General features: G+C 47.4%; 2 protein-coding genes across 7 annotated transcripts in view; both read right to left on the reverse strand.

Annotated features, from left to right (window-relative positions):
- The window catches only part of SLA2 (Src like adaptor 2), a 36,885-nt gene extending 30,274 nt beyond the window's left edge, over positions 1-6,611 (reverse strand). The window contains exon 1 of the mRNA XM_003831889.4: positions 1,756-6,611. The gene's annotated coding sequence lies outside the window, so the exon portion shown is untranslated. The remainder of the gene's footprint in view (positions 1-1,755) is intronic.
- A 1,055-nt stretch (positions 6,612-7,666) lies between these two features.
- The window catches only part of NDRG3 (NDRG family member 3), a 93,652-nt gene continuing 84,212 nt past the window's right edge, over positions 7,667-17,106 (reverse strand). For 4 of the 6 annotated variants that reach the window (XM_034947414.3, XM_034947413.3, XM_034947415.4 and 1 more), the window contains 4 exons: positions 16,073-16,120; positions 12,397-12,432; positions 12,260-12,311; positions 7,667-9,597 (listed from right to left, as the gene is read on the reverse strand). In XM_034947414.3, the coding sequence (XP_034803305.1) occupies positions 9,416-9,597; positions 12,260-12,311; positions 12,397-12,432; positions 16,073-16,120 (318 nt within the window). In that variant the 3' untranslated portion in view covers positions 7,667-9,415. Of the gene's footprint in view, positions 9,598-10,696; positions 10,736-12,259; positions 12,312-12,396; positions 12,433-16,072; positions 16,121-17,106 lie in introns of all 6 variants that reach the window. The other 2 variants (XM_034947412.3, XM_034947411.3) reach the window with 1 other exon arrangement.

Below are 17,106 nucleotides of genomic sequence, written 5' to 3' on the forward strand. Positions count from 1 at the left end.
GCCACTTCCTGCTCAGCCTTTTAGGATCCTGCAGCCTGGGTACACTGAAATGGTGCTGCTGTTCTTGAGGAGGTTTTTTGTTTTTGTTTTACATTATTGGGGTCTTGCTGTGTTGCCCAGGCTAGTCTTGAACTCCTGGGCTTAAGCGATCCTCCTGGGGAGGATTTTTACAAACCCAAGACCAGGAAACCCCAGGGAGAGAACCTCTGGCTTGGGCAGCATGAGTGCCCACTTGAACCTGGCTGGAGCTGTGTGGCCTCAGGCAAAGCATGCAAGCTTCCCCCGTCTCATCTGTGAACGAGGTGCACTACAGGCGCCATGGGGCTGTGGGGAGAGTTGCAGGAGTCTGGCACAGAGTGGGTGCTCAGTAAGGCTTAGTTTCCTTTCCCCTCCTTCAGGAAGACCACAGTCACCACCTGCAATAAACTGAGAGACTCCTTCCTGCCGCAGGTGGAGCTGGGGGCTGGGCCCAAAGGCAGATGGAGACAGGGGAGCTGTACTCAGGCTGAAAGCCTCCCCAAAGTCTCTGCAGCTCCCTTCACCTGGTCAAGGACTTGGTCAGGTCAAGGCCAATAAGCCCCTGGGGGCAAAATAAAGACCATACGATGGGCCAGCCTAGGAGGAGGCAGAGTATTAGCCACACATTTTATAAGACAGCATCAAATCATTAACTCTACAAATTTTTGAAAAACTTACTATGTGCCAGGCACTTTCCGGAGGACATGAGGCATCAGGTGAAAGGAAAAAGTTAGTCAACGGCAGCCAAGATGAGCACGCTGCCCAGAATATTGTGTTGTTTTTTTTTTTCAGTATCTCACTTGGGTCCCATTTCAGATACAGTGACCAAGTCCCTGAGAGGACAACCGTGTGATTCTGTTCATGTAGCCCATTCGTGCAGGACTGGGCCTGCCATCATGTGTATTTTGTGCTTCTGAAGATCGTTTTTCAGCAGTGGGGGTAAGAGTGATGAATTTGGCCAGGCACGGTGGCTCATGCCTGTAATCCCAGCAATTTAGGAGGCTGAGACAGGAGGATTGCTTGAGGCCAGGAGTTCGAGACCAGCCTGGGCAACATAGTGAGAACCCCACCCCCACCCCCACCACCGCCTGCCATCTCTACAAAAATATAACGAATTAGCTGGGCATGGTGGTACATGCCTGTAGTCTCAGCTACTTGGGAGGCTAAGGCGGGAGGATCACTTGAGCCCAGTGGTTCAAGTCTATAGTTAGTCATAATTACGCCGCTGCACTCCAGCCTGGGTAACAGAATGAGACCCCAACTCAAAAAAAAAAAAAATGAATTTGGATTGAGTTAAAGGGAGACCTCTCCCTCTCTTCCAATTGAGAAATATCACCCTTTTGAGAGTGAGAGTGCACTGTAGGCTCTACAGCTGAAATGTCTTCAGAGATGGTAGCACTCACGTTCCTGACTTTGGAGTCTGACTGCAGCGCAGAGAGGGGCCCAAAGTCACACAGCAAGTGCGCACCTGAGATGGGACTAGGACGGGCGTGAAGACAAGCTGCACGGAAGAGCGTAAGCTCCAAGAGGAGGTCAAAGGTGGAGCAGGTGAGTCTTGGTTCTTCTGGGACCCCCAGAAACCACCCCTCTTTACAGCCTCAGTAGAACCACTCCCCCTTCTCCTTGAGCTTGTTTTTTTCCCAACGGCAAATAAAGCCCAGTCCCAGTCGGGGCGGGGGAGACCATTCTTCCTCACCTGTCTCCAGGCCATCCAAGAACAAAAGCAAGCATACTTACTGGTTTGTCATAAAAGGCTCGGGAAGACAGCTCTGCTGAGACGCATGCTCTGGCTGGACGGTTAGGGCTTTGGGGGCCCTTCTGGAAGTCTGCCAGTGTCCTTGGTCCTAGGACACCCAGAACTCCCTCAGCCTGGGAGGATCTTCAGGGAGAGGCTAGGTGTTGGTTTGGGTAGCTCAGCATCTGTCTGCAGTCAGCAGTTTGTACACCAGGGATGGATCAGCTGCCCCATGCTCCTTAGGGATTCTGGACTGGGGAACCCTCCCAAGCACAGCCGAGCCAGGGAGGGAAGGCCCAGGGCCCTTTGAGCTCTGTCACAGAGACACAGGCGTGGGGTCCTTGGAGCTCTAGCTCCGACTGCAGACTCTGTGGTTCTCACAACCACCCGTTTCCTCTGACGGCATCACAGACCGTCGAGGAGCCACCTTCCCCGAGTTCCTGTTTCTAGGGGAGCAGCTGCTGCCTTGTCATGATCCTGGAGCAAAAGGTTTTTCTCTGGCTTTGTGGCTTGGTCTTGTCCAAGGAACACAGGACTGAGGAAAATGAGCAGGAGCTCCCATGCTGGCCTGACCATAATAATCACTCAGCGGGGCTTAATTGTAGCAATTTCTGGGATCTCCCAAACTTTCTAAATCCAAGTCTCCAGATAGGGAGCCCAGGAATCTAAATTTTAAACCCTGCAGGAGATTCCCTTGACTGACGAGTGTGGGAAGCACTGCCTTCTCAACCTTTAATGTGTATAGGAATCACCTGGGGATCTTGTTACACTGCAGGCTCTGATTCAGAAGGTCTGGGGCGGAGTTCAGTATTTTGCATTTCTAATACGCTCCCAGGTGACCCCCATATTGCCAGTCTGGGGACCACACTTTGAATAGCAGCAGTATCTGGACAGTGGTCTCCAAGTATGGTCCCTAGCCCAGCAGCCTCAGCGGGAATTTGTTAGACATGCAAATTCTCAGGCCGCATCCCAGATCTATGGAATCATACTCTGGAGGTAGGCCCAGCAATCTGTTTTCATGCCTCCAGGTGATTCCGATGCATGCCCAGGCTTGAATTTTTTTTTTTTTTTTTTTACAGGGTCTTGCTTTGTCACCCAGGATAGAGTGCAGTGGCACAATCATAGCTTAGTGCAGCCTTGACCCAGGCTCAAGTAATCCTCCCTTCTCAGCCTTGAGTAGCTAGGACTACAGGTGTGCACCAGCACTCCTGGCTAATTTAAAATTTTTTTTGTACAGATGAGGTTTCACTGTGCTGCCCCATCTAATCTCAAACTCCTGGCCTCAATTGTTCCTCCCACTTCCACCTCCCTAAGTGTTGGGATTACAAGCATGAGCCACAGTCCATGCCCAAGCTTGAGAATCACTGGTCTAGGATAAAGAATCTGACTCTGGCTGAATTGTCTTTGATCAGTGTGTTACCTTCAGTCCCACTCTTCATTAAGATTTAACCACACCCTCTCGCTGCTTCCCCATTAGGGGGATTAGTACTCCTGGAGACAAAGGGCCCACTGCACTGAAATGATTCCTGACTCCAGCTCAGCCCAGGCAGCCCTTTCTGGGGCCTTGCCAGCTACAGCACTCCTGCTCAGGTTCTCCTTTGATCCTAGGGAAGGCTGGTTTGATTTTTATCCTTGTAGGCACTTGGCATACAGAGCTGAAGGAGCCAGAGTGGAGGCACACTTCTGCAAGAGAGTTCTAATCAGGACGTTAGAATGGGTGACAGCCACTCAGGGATGTGGGCCTTGGCAGGGAGGGACTTGAGCTTGAGCCCACCTTCCCACTCCTGCTGCCATACAACTGTAATGCCCGTCTTCTTATGATACGCACATCTTCAAAACAAGCCTCAAGGTGCAGTTCATGAATGGGGCAGGAAGTAGGGAATCTCTGGTCTCTTCTTAAAAGAATCCCACGGCATAACTCTCCTTTTCTACTTAGGGAGGCACCTAAGAATTACAAAATTTAAAATCCTAGGTCTATCCACTAAGAAATACGCACTGGTGTTCCTCCCTGGCTCCTGGCCAGAGCTGCTAAAACCCTTCGAATTTCCTCGGTGACAGAAGTGTTTTCTGTTCTAATGAGGCAACACTTGGTGGGCTCCTGGAGGGGGACTGGTCACTAGAAAGACAAAGCCATCATTATGAGCTTGGAGCTTTCAGTCCCACCCTCATCCTCTGGAGTGGGGAGAGGAGCTCGAGATTGAGTTAATAATTGATAATGCTTATGTGATGAAGCTTCCATAAAAATCCCTAAAGTACGAGGTTCAGAGAGTTTCCAGGTTGGTGAACACATCCAACACACCAGAAGGGTGGCACACCCCAACTCCCTGGGACCCCTCCAGACCTTGCTCTATGTATTATTATTTTTAGACAGATTCTTGCTCTGTTGTCCAGACTGGAGTAGAGTGGCACAATTTAGGCTCACCGCATCCTCTGCCTCCCGGGTTCAAGCAATCCTCTTGCCCCAGCCTCCTGAGTAGCTGGGATTACAGGTGTGCACCACCACGCCCAGCTAATTTTTGTATTTTTAGTAGAGACGGGGTTTCATCATGTTAGCCAGGCTGGTCTCGAACTCCTGACCTCAGGTGATCCACCCGCCTTGGCTTCCCAAAGTGCTGGGATTACAGGCTTGAGCCACTGTGTCCAGCCTCCTACATACTTCTTTATCTGGCCATTTACCTGTATCCTTTATCGTATCCTTTTTTTTTTTTTTTTTTTTGAGACAGAGTCTTGCTCTGTCACCCAGGCTGGAGTGCAGTGGCGCAATCTCGGCTCACTGCAAGCTCCGCCTCCCGGGTTCATACCATTCTCCTGTCTCAGCCTCCTGAGTAGCTGGGACTACAGGCACCCACCACCACACCCGGCTAACTTTTTGTATTTTTAGTAGAGATGGGGTTTCACCATGTTAGCCAGGATGGTCTCAATCTCCTGACCTCGTGATCCACCCACCTCGGCCTCCCAAAGTTCTGGGATTACAGGCGTGAGCCACCGTGCCCAGCCTATTGTATCCTTTTTATTTTATTTTTTTCTGTTTCTAGAATAGAGACAGGGTCTCACTATATTGCCCAGGCTGGTCTTGAACTCCTGGGCTCAAGCAATCCTCCTGCCTCCCAAACTGCTGGGATTACAGGTGTGAGCCACTGCACCCAGCCTTATATCCTTTTGAATAATAAACCAGTAAATTCAGTGTTTCCCTGAGTTCCGTGAGCCATCTTAGCGAACTATCAAACCTGAGGGAGGGGGTCCAGTTTGTAGCCAGGTTGGACAGAAGTATGAATAACCTGGGGATCCACTGCTTGCACCTGGCATCTGAAGCAGGGGGCGGTCTTGTGGGCCTGAACCCTTAACCTGTAGGGTCTGTACTAACTCCAGGAAGCTGGTGTGGTAATTTAGGACACCTACTCAGAGTCTGGGGTGTTGGAGAACTGGTTGGTATATGGGAAAAAAGCTCACACATTTGGTCACAGCCGAGTTGGAAGTGTTGAGTGTAGTGGAGGAAAGTGTTTCCCATACAGCCACTTACTAGTTTTGTGACCATTTACAAGCTAGTTATCTCTGGACCTGTTTCTGCATCCATAAAATGGGAATAGCATGTATCTCACTGGATCAATAGAAGGAAATTTATAGGAAGGCATTAAGGGCCTGGCCTATATATAGATGCTCAATAAAGGGCTGATTCCCACACCTGTAACCCTAGCATTTTGGGAGGCTGAGGCAAGATCACTTGAGGTCAGGAGTTCAAGTCTAGCCTAGGCAACAAAGTGATACGCTGTCTCTACAAAAAATAAAAAATTAGCCAGGCATGGTGGTGCATGCCTGTAGTCCCTGCTACTCAAGAGGCTGAAGTGGGAGGATGGCTTGAGCCCAGAAGTTTGAGGCTGCAGTGAGCTATGATTACACCACTGCCATCCAGCTTGGGTGACAAAGTGAGACACTGTTTCAAAAAAAAAAAAAAAAAAAAGGGCTCAGCGCAGGGGCTCATGCCTGTAATTCCAGCACTTTGGGAGGCTGAGGCGGGCAGATCACTTGAAGTCAGGAGTTCCCGACCAGCCTGGTCAACATGGCGAAACCCCATCTCTACTAAAAATTAGCTGGGCGTGGTGGCACATGCCTGTAGTCCCAGCTACTCAGAAGGCTGAGACAGGAGAATTGCTTGAACCTAGGAGGAGGAGGTTGCAGTGAGTGGATATCATGCCACTGCACTCCAGCCTGGGCGACAGAGCGAGACTCCATCTCAGAACAAAACATAACCAAACAAAAAACAAAAAAAAAGGCAACTGAGGCCATCAGATCAATTCCTTCCCATGTCAGCATTCTGTGGAGCATTGGCCTGCATTGTAAGGCTTCAGCCTGGTAATCTTTATCTGTTCATATGCATTTGTTTCAACTTCTCTGCCAGAATGGGCATGTCTTTTTTTTTTTTTTTTTTTTTTTTTGAGACAAGAGTCTCGCTGTGTCGCACAGGCTGGAGTGCAGTAGCGCTATCTCCGCTCTCTGCTAGCTCCGCCTCCCGGGTTCACGCCATTCTCCTGCCTCAGCCTCCTGAGTAGCTGGGACTACAGGTGCCCACCACCACGCCCGACGAATTTTTTGTATTTTTAGTAGAGATGGGGTTTCACTGTGTTAGCCAGGATGGTCTCGATCTCCCGACCTCGTGATCTGCCCACCTCAGCCTCCCAAAGTGCTGGGATTACTGGCGTGAGCCACCGCGCCCGGTGGTTCATGTCATTTTTTACGAGTGCCTGTCACAGATGTAGCAATCCACATGCACTTTTGCTGGCACTTGCCCCGGGTTACTGAAAACTCATCTGAGATGGTGGTCTTCTGAAATTATTCTTTTTTTTTTTTTTTTTTGGAGACAGAGTTTTACTCTTGTTACCCAGGCTGGAATGCAATGGTGCAATCTTGGCTCACTGCAACCTCCACCTCCTGGGTTCAAGCAATTCTCCTGTCTCAGCCTCCCGAGTAGCGGGATTACAGGCGCATGCCACCACGCTCGACTAATTTTTTTTTTTTTTTGTATTTTTAGTAGAGACGGGGTTTCATCACATTGGTCAGGCTGGTCTCGAACTCCTGACCTCCAGTGATCCGCCCGCCTTGGCCTCCCAAAGTGCTGGGATTACAGGCGTGAGCCACCATGCCTGGCTTTTTTTTTTTTTTTTTTTTTTTGAGACACAGTCTCGCTCTGTAGCCCAGGCTAGAGTGCAGTGGTGTGATCTTGGCTCACTGCAACCTCCACCTCCCGGGTTCAAGTGATTCTCCTGCCTCAGCCTTTCAAGTAGCTGGGATTACAGGCACATACCACCATGCCTGGCTAATTTTTGTATTTTTAGTAGAAACAGGGTTTCACCATGTTGGCCAGGCTGGTCTTTAACTCCTGACCTCAGGTGATCCGCCCACCTTGGCCTCCCAGAGTGTTGGGATTACAGGCGTGAGCCACTGCACTCGGTCTGAAATTATTCTTGATGGGTACAAATATAGCCATTTCTGGAGAAATACAAGCTGGTCTCTTAGAAGACAAGTGGTTGCAGATTATTAAATGAGAGGTGGAACCCAGGAATCCCACACAGGTGGTGGAGCTGTGACGTGGACCACCTTCTCAAGACCTCAGCTTCTCCTCCTCCATCACAAACAACACTGTCAGGCTTCTCACGATTTTTGGCTTGAGGGAAATACAGACACATCAGATAGAATTCTGCATAATTCCCTGGGATTTGATCCTGGCTGGACTTATTGGCTGCATGACCTTGGGCAAATGATTTATCATCAGTCTTCATTTCCTCCTATAAATGGACAGTGTCGCTTGGTGGATAAGCAATCACATGTGAAAATGGCAACACAGAACCAGCATACAGCAACTCGGTCCTGCCCTGAACCCCAGTGAATGGCTTGAAAGAAATAACACCAGCAATCGGGTAACAATGAGACATATGCAGCTTTATTTAATAATCTGTAAAAAGTCATACTCTGGCAGAGTGATGCATTCCTTATCTCAGCAGAAAGCAAACAGTGTGTCTGAAAAGCCCCTTCCCAAGATTTGGAACTGTGTAACCCTGAGCTTACATCTCAATGCTCCCAGGAGCTGGGCTCTTGCTATGTGGTAGTTGGTCTCCACAATTCTCTCACCCTCCAGCAATACTCTCTGTCTGGCTGTGACTCCCTCACCTAACAGTAGACATGAGGCTGAAAACAACTTTACCTGGACAGGGCTACCCCTACAGATTGGCCCTTTCTCTCCTACAAAAGGGAGTTCATAGGATTAACAATCTTTCTAATGGCTGGGAGCAATGACTCATGCCTGTAATCCCAGCACTTTGGGAGGCTGAGGCAGGTGGATCACCTGAGGTCAGGAGTTTGAGACCAGCCTGGCCAACATGGTGAAACTCCATCTCTACTAAAAATACATAACTTAGCTGGGTATGGTGGCAGGTGCCTGTAGTCTCAGCTACTCGGGAGGCTGAGGCAGGAGAATCGCTTGAATCCAGGGGGCAGAGGTTGCAGTGAGCCAAGTTTGCGCCATTGCACTCCACCCTGGGTAACAGCGAGACTCTGTCTCAAAAAAAAAAAAAGACTCTGAGAAATGGGTTCTGTATCAATTTAATTTGGCTTCCATTACATCTACTGAAATCAAGGCTATACTTGTTAAACATGATACTGTGTTAATGGCTGTTCCTCTCCCCCCACCCATTTCTCCCCCATCTACATGCTTTTTAGGCCAAACCTCTCCCCTTTCTGGGAACTGAGGAATGGAGACACACTCTCTGTCACAGACCTAAGAGGCACTTCTTGTGGATATGTGGATGTCTGGTATCAGATACTGCAGCGACAGCAGTTTTGCTCTTCAGAGCAGAGGCCTGGCATTTTGTTTCCACCTTCCTGTGCTAAGAGAGTCCAGTAATTAAACCACACTCACTCCTTGGAAAAAACTCTATGTTGTATCAGAACCTCACCGATGGTTCATGGGCTTCCAGCAGAATATATTCCTCCCTTTTATTTATAGAAGAGTATACAGAAATTCATTTGGACAGAAGGAGCCTCTCTATGTAACAGGCACCCTTCTACTACCGGTCACAATCAATCAATGGTCCAGACGGCAATTATGATTTTCCACATTCCTCAAAGCTGCTCTCTCCTGAAATCACTTTGCAAATTTTGTTGACCAATTTGCAAACAAAAGAGAATGCAGTGGCCTACCCAACCTAGAAATCTGTTCTGCCTAATTCCCTTAAAAACACCATTGAGAATGCAAAATAAGTCCCTTTTTTGTTGTTTGCAGAAGCACTACAAGAAAGCGTGTCTAAAACCACAGAACTATGCACACACAAACACAGACACGCGTGCTCGCACACACAGAGTCGGGATCAAAGAATCTTATCCGATACATAGTTGGGGGAGCACGGGAAAAAGCTGGCAAGAGAGGATATGGAGAGATCTGATCAGCTAAAGATGTTGGAATGTTACAGTATGGCATGGAAGTGGTTCTTGGGCTATACAAAAAAGGGGGTGGGCAGGCAGAGAGAATGATAAATCCAGGCTACTACAGAGAGGTTCAGTGGCCATGCATGAGTTAAAGATAGTAGAGGCCAGTTCACTGGATGAAATGTTATATTATGGAGTGGTCATTTGAAGGATGGACTTGCAATGGTCCAGGGGAGGAGCATCTGCTTAGCAGGACACCTCCATGGTCTGGTGTCTGTCCAGGACATCAGGGGACTCACAGGATTCTTGAGTTCCATCTGACTGATTGCTGGTGACAGACCGGCTGAAGGGACTTTCTCCAGAGCCGAGGCTACTCGAGGTTGAGTGGGTTCGTGATCGGGCGAGCCGAGTCATGCTGGCAGATGGTACTGTAACAGAGAACCAAGGGGACTAGAAGATGAAGCCCCGGTTAAGCCCAGCTAACCTAGGAGTCTCATCAAAGGCTTTATGTTTAGCTTTTCCGACTCATTTACAATGACGCCCAGGACAAGATATAGCCATCCCCATTTTGTATTATTTGCTCTAGGTGAGTGGCGATATGTGACGCCACTTTAATCCTTTAGATCTGGTTGGAATCTCAGCTGATTGTAGTCACTGCAGAACAAGGGGAAACCCTAAATCCAGAGTATAGCCTCTTAACTATGCCCACACCATTCAGACAGTGACAGAATGGAGGCTTTGGGAACCCAAACAGGTAACCAAAACCTACAGTGCATGCAAGACTAAACCAAAAGAAAAGAAAGACACACACACAAGTATGAAGGTGTTTCACAAACACAGTGCAAGCCCGATACAACGAGACTACCATCCGTGTCCACAGGCTACCTTGCTACCAGGGAGGAGATTTGTAGGATGGTGCAGGTGAAGGGGAGGGCAGATTGGCTTGGAGCTGACCTCAACACAGGGATGAGGTACAGGTTGCCAGGGATGGAGAAGTAGGTGTTTAACTCAGACTCCTGTTCTGCCACTGCTTGACTCTAAGGTCCTTCCAGCTTGGCTGGGACTGGGCCTTACCTGGCATAGCCTCCCTGCCTATCGTCCTGGGCAGCAGCCACTCCCCTAGCTGTCATTTCAATGCTGGGGTCAAAAGGTGCTATCATCTGCAGAGTTCTCTGGGCACAGGCTCTGACCCTCCTATTTAGAGCCAAGGCTGCCCTTGGATTCCTGCGTCTGGAGGTTAATTCAAGGATCAGTAGGTGGTGGTGGAAGATGGGCCCTGCCTATCAAGTTTCAGCTGCTGCTGTGACCCTGGATTTAGGATGACAAGAGGAGGCCTGCCCCTTACAACCAGATCCTTTCCTCCTCCTAGGGGACCAGGGCTGGACCTGTAGGCTAAATCTCTTGGGGCGTACTGAGCCACGTTCTATCGGGCTCTCACTGCACAGGAAGACCGCGGACATGCTGCAGGCAGCCAGTGCAGCCAGGAGAGACTGGAAGGCGGGGCAGGGCCAGTACAGAGGAAGGTACCTGACTCGGTGCTCAGGTGACTGAGCTGCACATACGGGACTGGAAGCAGGATGGACACAGGAAAAGGCAGGTTAGTGACCCCAGAGTGCCAAGTGGCAACCTCAGCTGCCTGGTAGACACTGACAGAATACTCTAAGCCAGGGATAAAATTTTATTTTAAGGTCCCAGAGAGGAGGTGAGGCTGACAGATACTTCAATAACATCTCAAATGTTACTTTCCTCAACTAGACAGAGGCAATTGTTTTCCCCTCTGCTATAAACAGTCATCTTGCTTTGGATCAGAAGTGGGCTGGAAGATCAGCTATTTCATAGGAAAAGGATAAGAATGGACTAGGAGAGGGCCTCCTGCTCCTCCCAGTGAGCCACAGGGCTGTGGGTGTGGGCTCGGTTGGTAGCGGCTCACAGGCAAGGATGACACAGCCACTTGAGACAAGACATACATGGTCTGCCTGGCAGGTACAGGGCTGCACCCAGGGCCCAGCTGCCCAGAGCAGCTGACCAGGCAGCTCGCCAATGACCATTATCCACACTAATACCAAAGACAGGAGAAAAATCACCCTACTGGGTAAAGAGCTCTGTACCTGGGTGAAAGAGTTTTTCTAAAAACTCCAAGAAAGGAGCAAGTGTAGATAATTCTGTGACCATGAGAAAGCTCAGAGGTCTTACAATACAAGAGACCAGGACAATGGCATATGATATGGACACACCCTTGGACTTGCTCTAAAACACTCTCCAAGTTCGTCCCCTGGGGTGGAGGAGACTTTACCAAGGATACCGCCCTTTTCTCCTGGAGTCTCCATTTCATTTCTCTAGGTCAGGAGTTATTAACCAGCTGAGTTTAAATGCAAATCATAATTTCAGATTCACACCTAGGACAGCCTAAGCTGCAGGGGTTCAAAATGTGGGCTCTGGAGTCAGACTGTCAGGGTTTGAATCATGGCCCTGCAGCTGAATTTTTACCCTTGGCAATGTGCTTAGTCTCTCTGAGCCTCAGTTTCTTCTTCTATAAATTGGCACTAATAACAGAATGACTTCTTAGATTAAGAATATATAGGTTGGGCACGGTAGCTCACGCATGTAATCCCAGCACTTTGGGAGGCCAAGGCAGGCAGATCATGAGGTCAAGAGATCAAGACCATCCTGGCCAACATGGTGAATCTCCGTCTCTCCTAAAAATACAAAAATTATTCGGGTGTGGTGGCACGTGCCTGTAGTCCCAGCTACTTGGGAGGCTGAGGCAGGAGAATCGCTTGAACCCAGGAGGCGGAGGTTGCAGTGAGCTGAGATCACACGACTGCACTCCAGCCTGGCAACACAGTGAGACTCTGTCTCAAAAAAAAAAAAAAAAATATATATATATATATATAGTGCCTGATGAAAGTAAGTGCTGAGTGTTAGCTTATAAATACGGACAAATGAATGTTCCATAAACATTTCAGTTTCTACTTTGCTTAAGGCTAGCTGCCACAGAGGTTATATCTCAAGAATTGTGGGCTCCCAGATGTGAAACTGGCTCCCAATATTCCTAAATCGTTGCTAGATAGAAAGTTGTGTACTACTCACTGTAGCCCATTCCCTGCAAAAAGTACTTGAAGGCCTCGGTGAGCTTCCCAGGCTGGGGGGATAAAACAAGAGGGCATTAATTTTTGCATAGACAGAGAAGCAGAATTAAATGGGTGTTTAAAAAAAATTCTCCTTACCTGAACTACCTGGGGCAGTCCCCCACAGTCTGCCATCTAGAAAAGGAAAAATATGCAAGTCAGCTGGGACTTACCCTTAAGAGAATTGCTCTGAACACCCCAAGTCCTTTCAAACAGAACAAGATTGAATTCTAGGTTTTAATGTTTAACTGCAAGTTTGCATCTCAATGCACCTACATACAAACATTTATAACCTTGGATGAAAATCTGAAATAATTATTACATACTTATTTATCAATAAGACTGAAGCCCTGACTTTCAGGCCCATGGTGGGAATTTTCTGTTGAGGTGATAGTGAAGTTAACCACTACTCTCAACCATGAAAACCACCTGAAGAAGGTTCCTTTCAGAGCCCTCGAACAGTGTGACCCTAACTTCTCTGTGCATCAAGCTTTCCAAGCCCCATTTCAACTCTACATTATCTTTCCTCCGTGAGTAAGGGCACTCTGCTGCATCAGGAGCTGATACTGATTCAGCCGGCTTGCTCAGTCAGCCACTTTCCTCTAATAGCTGGGTTTGGTAATGCTGCTTTTCACTTCATAAACATTTACAGCTGGTTATTCTCACGTGTGCAAGGATTTCTAGGGTATGGCTTCATTAGTGTGCCCTGGAATTACCTGAAGGACTTGTTAAAACTCAGATTCTTGGATTCCTATCCCAGAGATTCTGATTTGATAGGTTTGGGGTATGGTTCGAGACTGTGCATTTCTGGCCGCGCGCAGTGGCTCACACCTGTAATCCCAGCACCTTGGGAGGCCGAGGTCGGGGGGATCACCTGAGGTCAGGAGTTCCAGACCAGCCTGGTCAGCATGGTGAAACTCCATCTCTACTAAAAATACAAAAATTAGCCGGGCGTGGTGGCACACACCTGTAGTCCCAGCTACTCTAGAGGCTGACACAGAAGAATCACTTGAACTCATGAGGCGGAGGTTGCAGTGAGCCAAGATCATGCCACTGCACTCCAACCTGGGCGACAGAGAGTCCGTCTCCAGGAAAAAAAAAAAAGGAACGTACATTTCTAATAAGATCTCAGGTGATTTGAATCTACTGTCCACAGAAAAGCGTTTTTAGGGCACGTTGGCCATAGGCCTGCTCTCGTTCTTCCAGCTGTTACACACTCTGGACTCAGATGGTATTCTTCAGGCTGACTGGCTTTTTTTAAAAAGGAACATGAACCCCATGGTTTCAATTCACTGGCATTAAAACTTATTATGAAGGGGGACTACTACTGAGGAGAATGCCACAGAAGACGCAGAAGTTTGAGATTAACAAGGGAGAGGCCCCTGAAAATTCTAAGCATAAGATTATAAACAAACATTTAACAAATATACAAAAAACCAAACCAGCACAGACTGTATTTTCATGAAGTTTAGGAGCTGAAACCTGATTAGAACACAGAACAGTTCCCATATGCAGAGAGAATACTGGGAGAAACTATTTCCAAGATGGGTACCTATCAAATGGTTTGAGAATCAGTTCAATGTGCCATAGGAGTTATCCACTCTATTCCATGGTGTTGTAGATGGGCATTTTTGCGAAAAATAACTATGTCTATGGTTACTGTAGGGTTTAGTTTTATGCTTTTGTATATTGATTCAAACCTGAAATGAGAAACTAATTTGAAACTACAAACTTAAAAAAAAATTTTTTTTGAGATAAAGTCTCATCATGTTGGGCAGGCTGGTCTTGAACTCCTGGCCTCAGCCTCCCAAAGTGCTGGGATTACAGGTGTGAGCCACCATGCCCAGCCCCTCCCCAAAATTTTTAGACCAGCCCATCAATTGCCTGGAGGGCAGAACATTTTGAATGTGGTCACCTCAGAGCATTAACTTCACATTAGATTTCTAGGAACTACAGGCTGTTTCTGGTAACAGCACTTCCCTTTCAAACACACTTCAAAGGGAAAAGGAAGATGGCAGAGGTCTTTCAGACTGAAAATGTAGCAGTAAGCAACATACGATCGGCATTGAAATCTACAGTAGTCCAAGTTCCCAAGTTCAAACTAGAAGGTCAGCTACCTCAACACTTTAGTAGAGGCTCTAGGAAAAGCTAAGATGAAACAATGACAGGCAGAAACTCTTGCTTCGGTTATACTCAAAAGGGGAGACACTTGATACTAACTCTAGATATTTAGCATAAGAGTTGGTCTGTATTTGCCCTAAGAGAAAGAAAATGCATCCACCCTCATCATAAGAATTGTTACTAAAAGCTTCCTTACCAATACAGCAGGATTTTGCATATACAGAATTTACATCCATTATCTTAATTCTCACAATATTAAATCATGTTGACGAAGTTTTTTTTTTTTTTTTTAGAGACAGGGTTTCACTCTGTCACCTAGGTTGGAGTGCAGCATCAGGAGCACAAATCCTCGAATTCCTGGGCTCAAGGAATCCTCTCGCCTCAGCTTCCTGAGTAGCTGGGGCTACAGATGCGCACCACCAAGCCCAGCTAATTTTCTTATTGTTTATGTAGAGACAGAGTCTCACTATGTTGCCCAGACTGCTCTCGAACTCTTGGCCTCCCACCTCGGCCTTCCAAAGCGCTGGGATTATAGGTGTGAGCCACTGCACCCAGCCAAAGTTTTTAGTTACATGGGAAAGGCTATGTCATAAAGTTGAGGAAAACAGATACAGGGTTGTAAATACTCTTTGACAGGGTCTCATTCTGTCACCCAGGCTGGTCTCAAACTCCTGGACTCAAGTGATCCGCCCACCTCAGCCTCCCAAAGTGTTGGGATTATAGGTGTGAGCCACCGTGCCCAGCCCGTCTCTAATTTTAATGATGTAAAAATGTATAGGAAAAAGACAGCAGTATTTTACCAGAGGTTTGGGTGGTAGGATTACAAATAATTTAAATTTATTTTATTCCATATGCTTTCCTCTTTTTTGCAGTGTTTTATAATGAGAACATATTCAGGAAAAAAGCTTTATTTTATTTATTTGTTTATTTATTTTTGAGATGGAGTCTTGCTCTGTCGCCCAGGCTAGAGTGCAGTGGTGCAATCTCAGCTCACTGCAACCTCCGCCTCCCAGGTTCAAGTGATTCTCCTGCCTCAGCCTCCCAGGTAGCTGGGACTACAGGCATGGGCCACCATGCCCAGTTAATTTTTGTATTTTTAGTAGAGACGGGGTTTCACCATATTGGCCAGGCTGGTCTCAAATTCCTGACCTCGTGATCCAACTGCCTTAGCCTCCCAAAGTGCTGAGATTACAGGTGTGAGCCACCGCACCTGGCCAAAAGGATTATTTTAAAAAGAGAATGAAGGCTGGGTGCGGTGGCTCACACCTGTAATCCCAGCACTTTGGGAGGCCAAGGTGGGTGGATCACGAGGACAGGAGATCGAGACCGCCCTGGCTAACACGGTGAAACCCCGTCTCTACTAAAAATACGAAAAATTAGCCGGGCGTGGTGGCACATGCCTGTAGTCCCAGCTACTCAGGAGGCTGACGCAGGAGAATTGCTTGAACCCGGGAGGTGGAGGTTGCAGTGAGCCGAGATCGCGCCACTGCACTCCAGCCAGGGCAACACAGCGGGACTCTGTCTCAAAGAAAAAGAAGAGAATGAGATAACCAAAGAGAGGGAAGCTTTGCTCCTTTCTAAGCAATTATTCCAGGAAACATGATTAATCTGAAGCACATATAAGGGTTGGAAGTGAGGGAAGAAGGCACATTACCTTTAGCAAAGTTGTATTTATAGGGTTCAGGCGGGAATTGCATTCGACCTAAAATTTAAAAAAAGAGAAAAAAATAATTTTATGAGTTGCTAGGAAAAAAAACGAAATAGCTTGGTATGAGAATCATCTTGCAAGATCAACAGCTCAGTCAGGAGAAGGCTGAGCCAGCCAAAGAGATTACCAAAATACATAGTGGGAGATATATTTATATGATATACTTTGATATTTCTGAGCAGATCTAAAAATTTCACTTATCTAATTTTCTGAATCTGTTACGTGTCTTTAAAAAACTACAAGCTGAATCTAAGTCTTCCTACTGACTAGCTATATAACATGAAAGTAGGTTACCTTACTTCTTTGAGAAATGGACTGGACCGTGGGTCCTCTCCTGCTGGGATCTTTTAATGGCTTCTGAGTACAACTGGTTCTAATGACTAAGCCCTGGGCACCTCCCTTGCCTCACTTTTCACCTCTTTCCTTAGTGGGTTTGCCATTCTTTATATCCTCACTCTTTTCTATCTCAAGGTCTTTGGCTATCCAGTCCAAAGTTGAACTCTTCTCATTTTTCTCTCATGGAGTCATTTAATTAAGAATCACAGCCCTGTGCATTCACATGTCTGATATCGTGCACCCTTGTGTTCATGAAGGCAGGAATCTCAAAGAAAATGTTTTGGGGAGACAATCTGTTGGTTCCATATTATTTTAGGGCTATTTTGATCAACTGGATTTCTCCGTTTATATGTCTGCTAAGAACACACATACAAAACCTGTGCTTAGAATCTGGATCCAGCAGGGTGAAACATGTAATACAAAGCAAAATGAAACCACTGCAAACACTTCACAACTGAGCTGAGTGAACACAGAAAGGAGTGGGATTTCTACAGATAGATAAAGGGAAAAGGTGAGTGTTTGAGGACTTCCAGAATCAAGGCGAAAGCATAAGCAAAGCCCCAGGGGTGGAACGGAATGGCTACCGAGCCAAGTGTGAGGTGAGGTAGACTGAAAGTGAGGCTGGGGCACAGGCTGGAGCTGAC

Source organism: Pan paniscus, chromosome 21 (assembly GCF_029289425.2).
Source record: "Pan paniscus chromosome 21, NHGRI_mPanPan1-v2.0_pri, whole genome shotgun sequence".
In the NCBI taxonomy this organism is placed as follows: domain Eukaryota; kingdom Metazoa; phylum Chordata; class Mammalia; order Primates; family Hominidae; genus Pan; species Pan paniscus.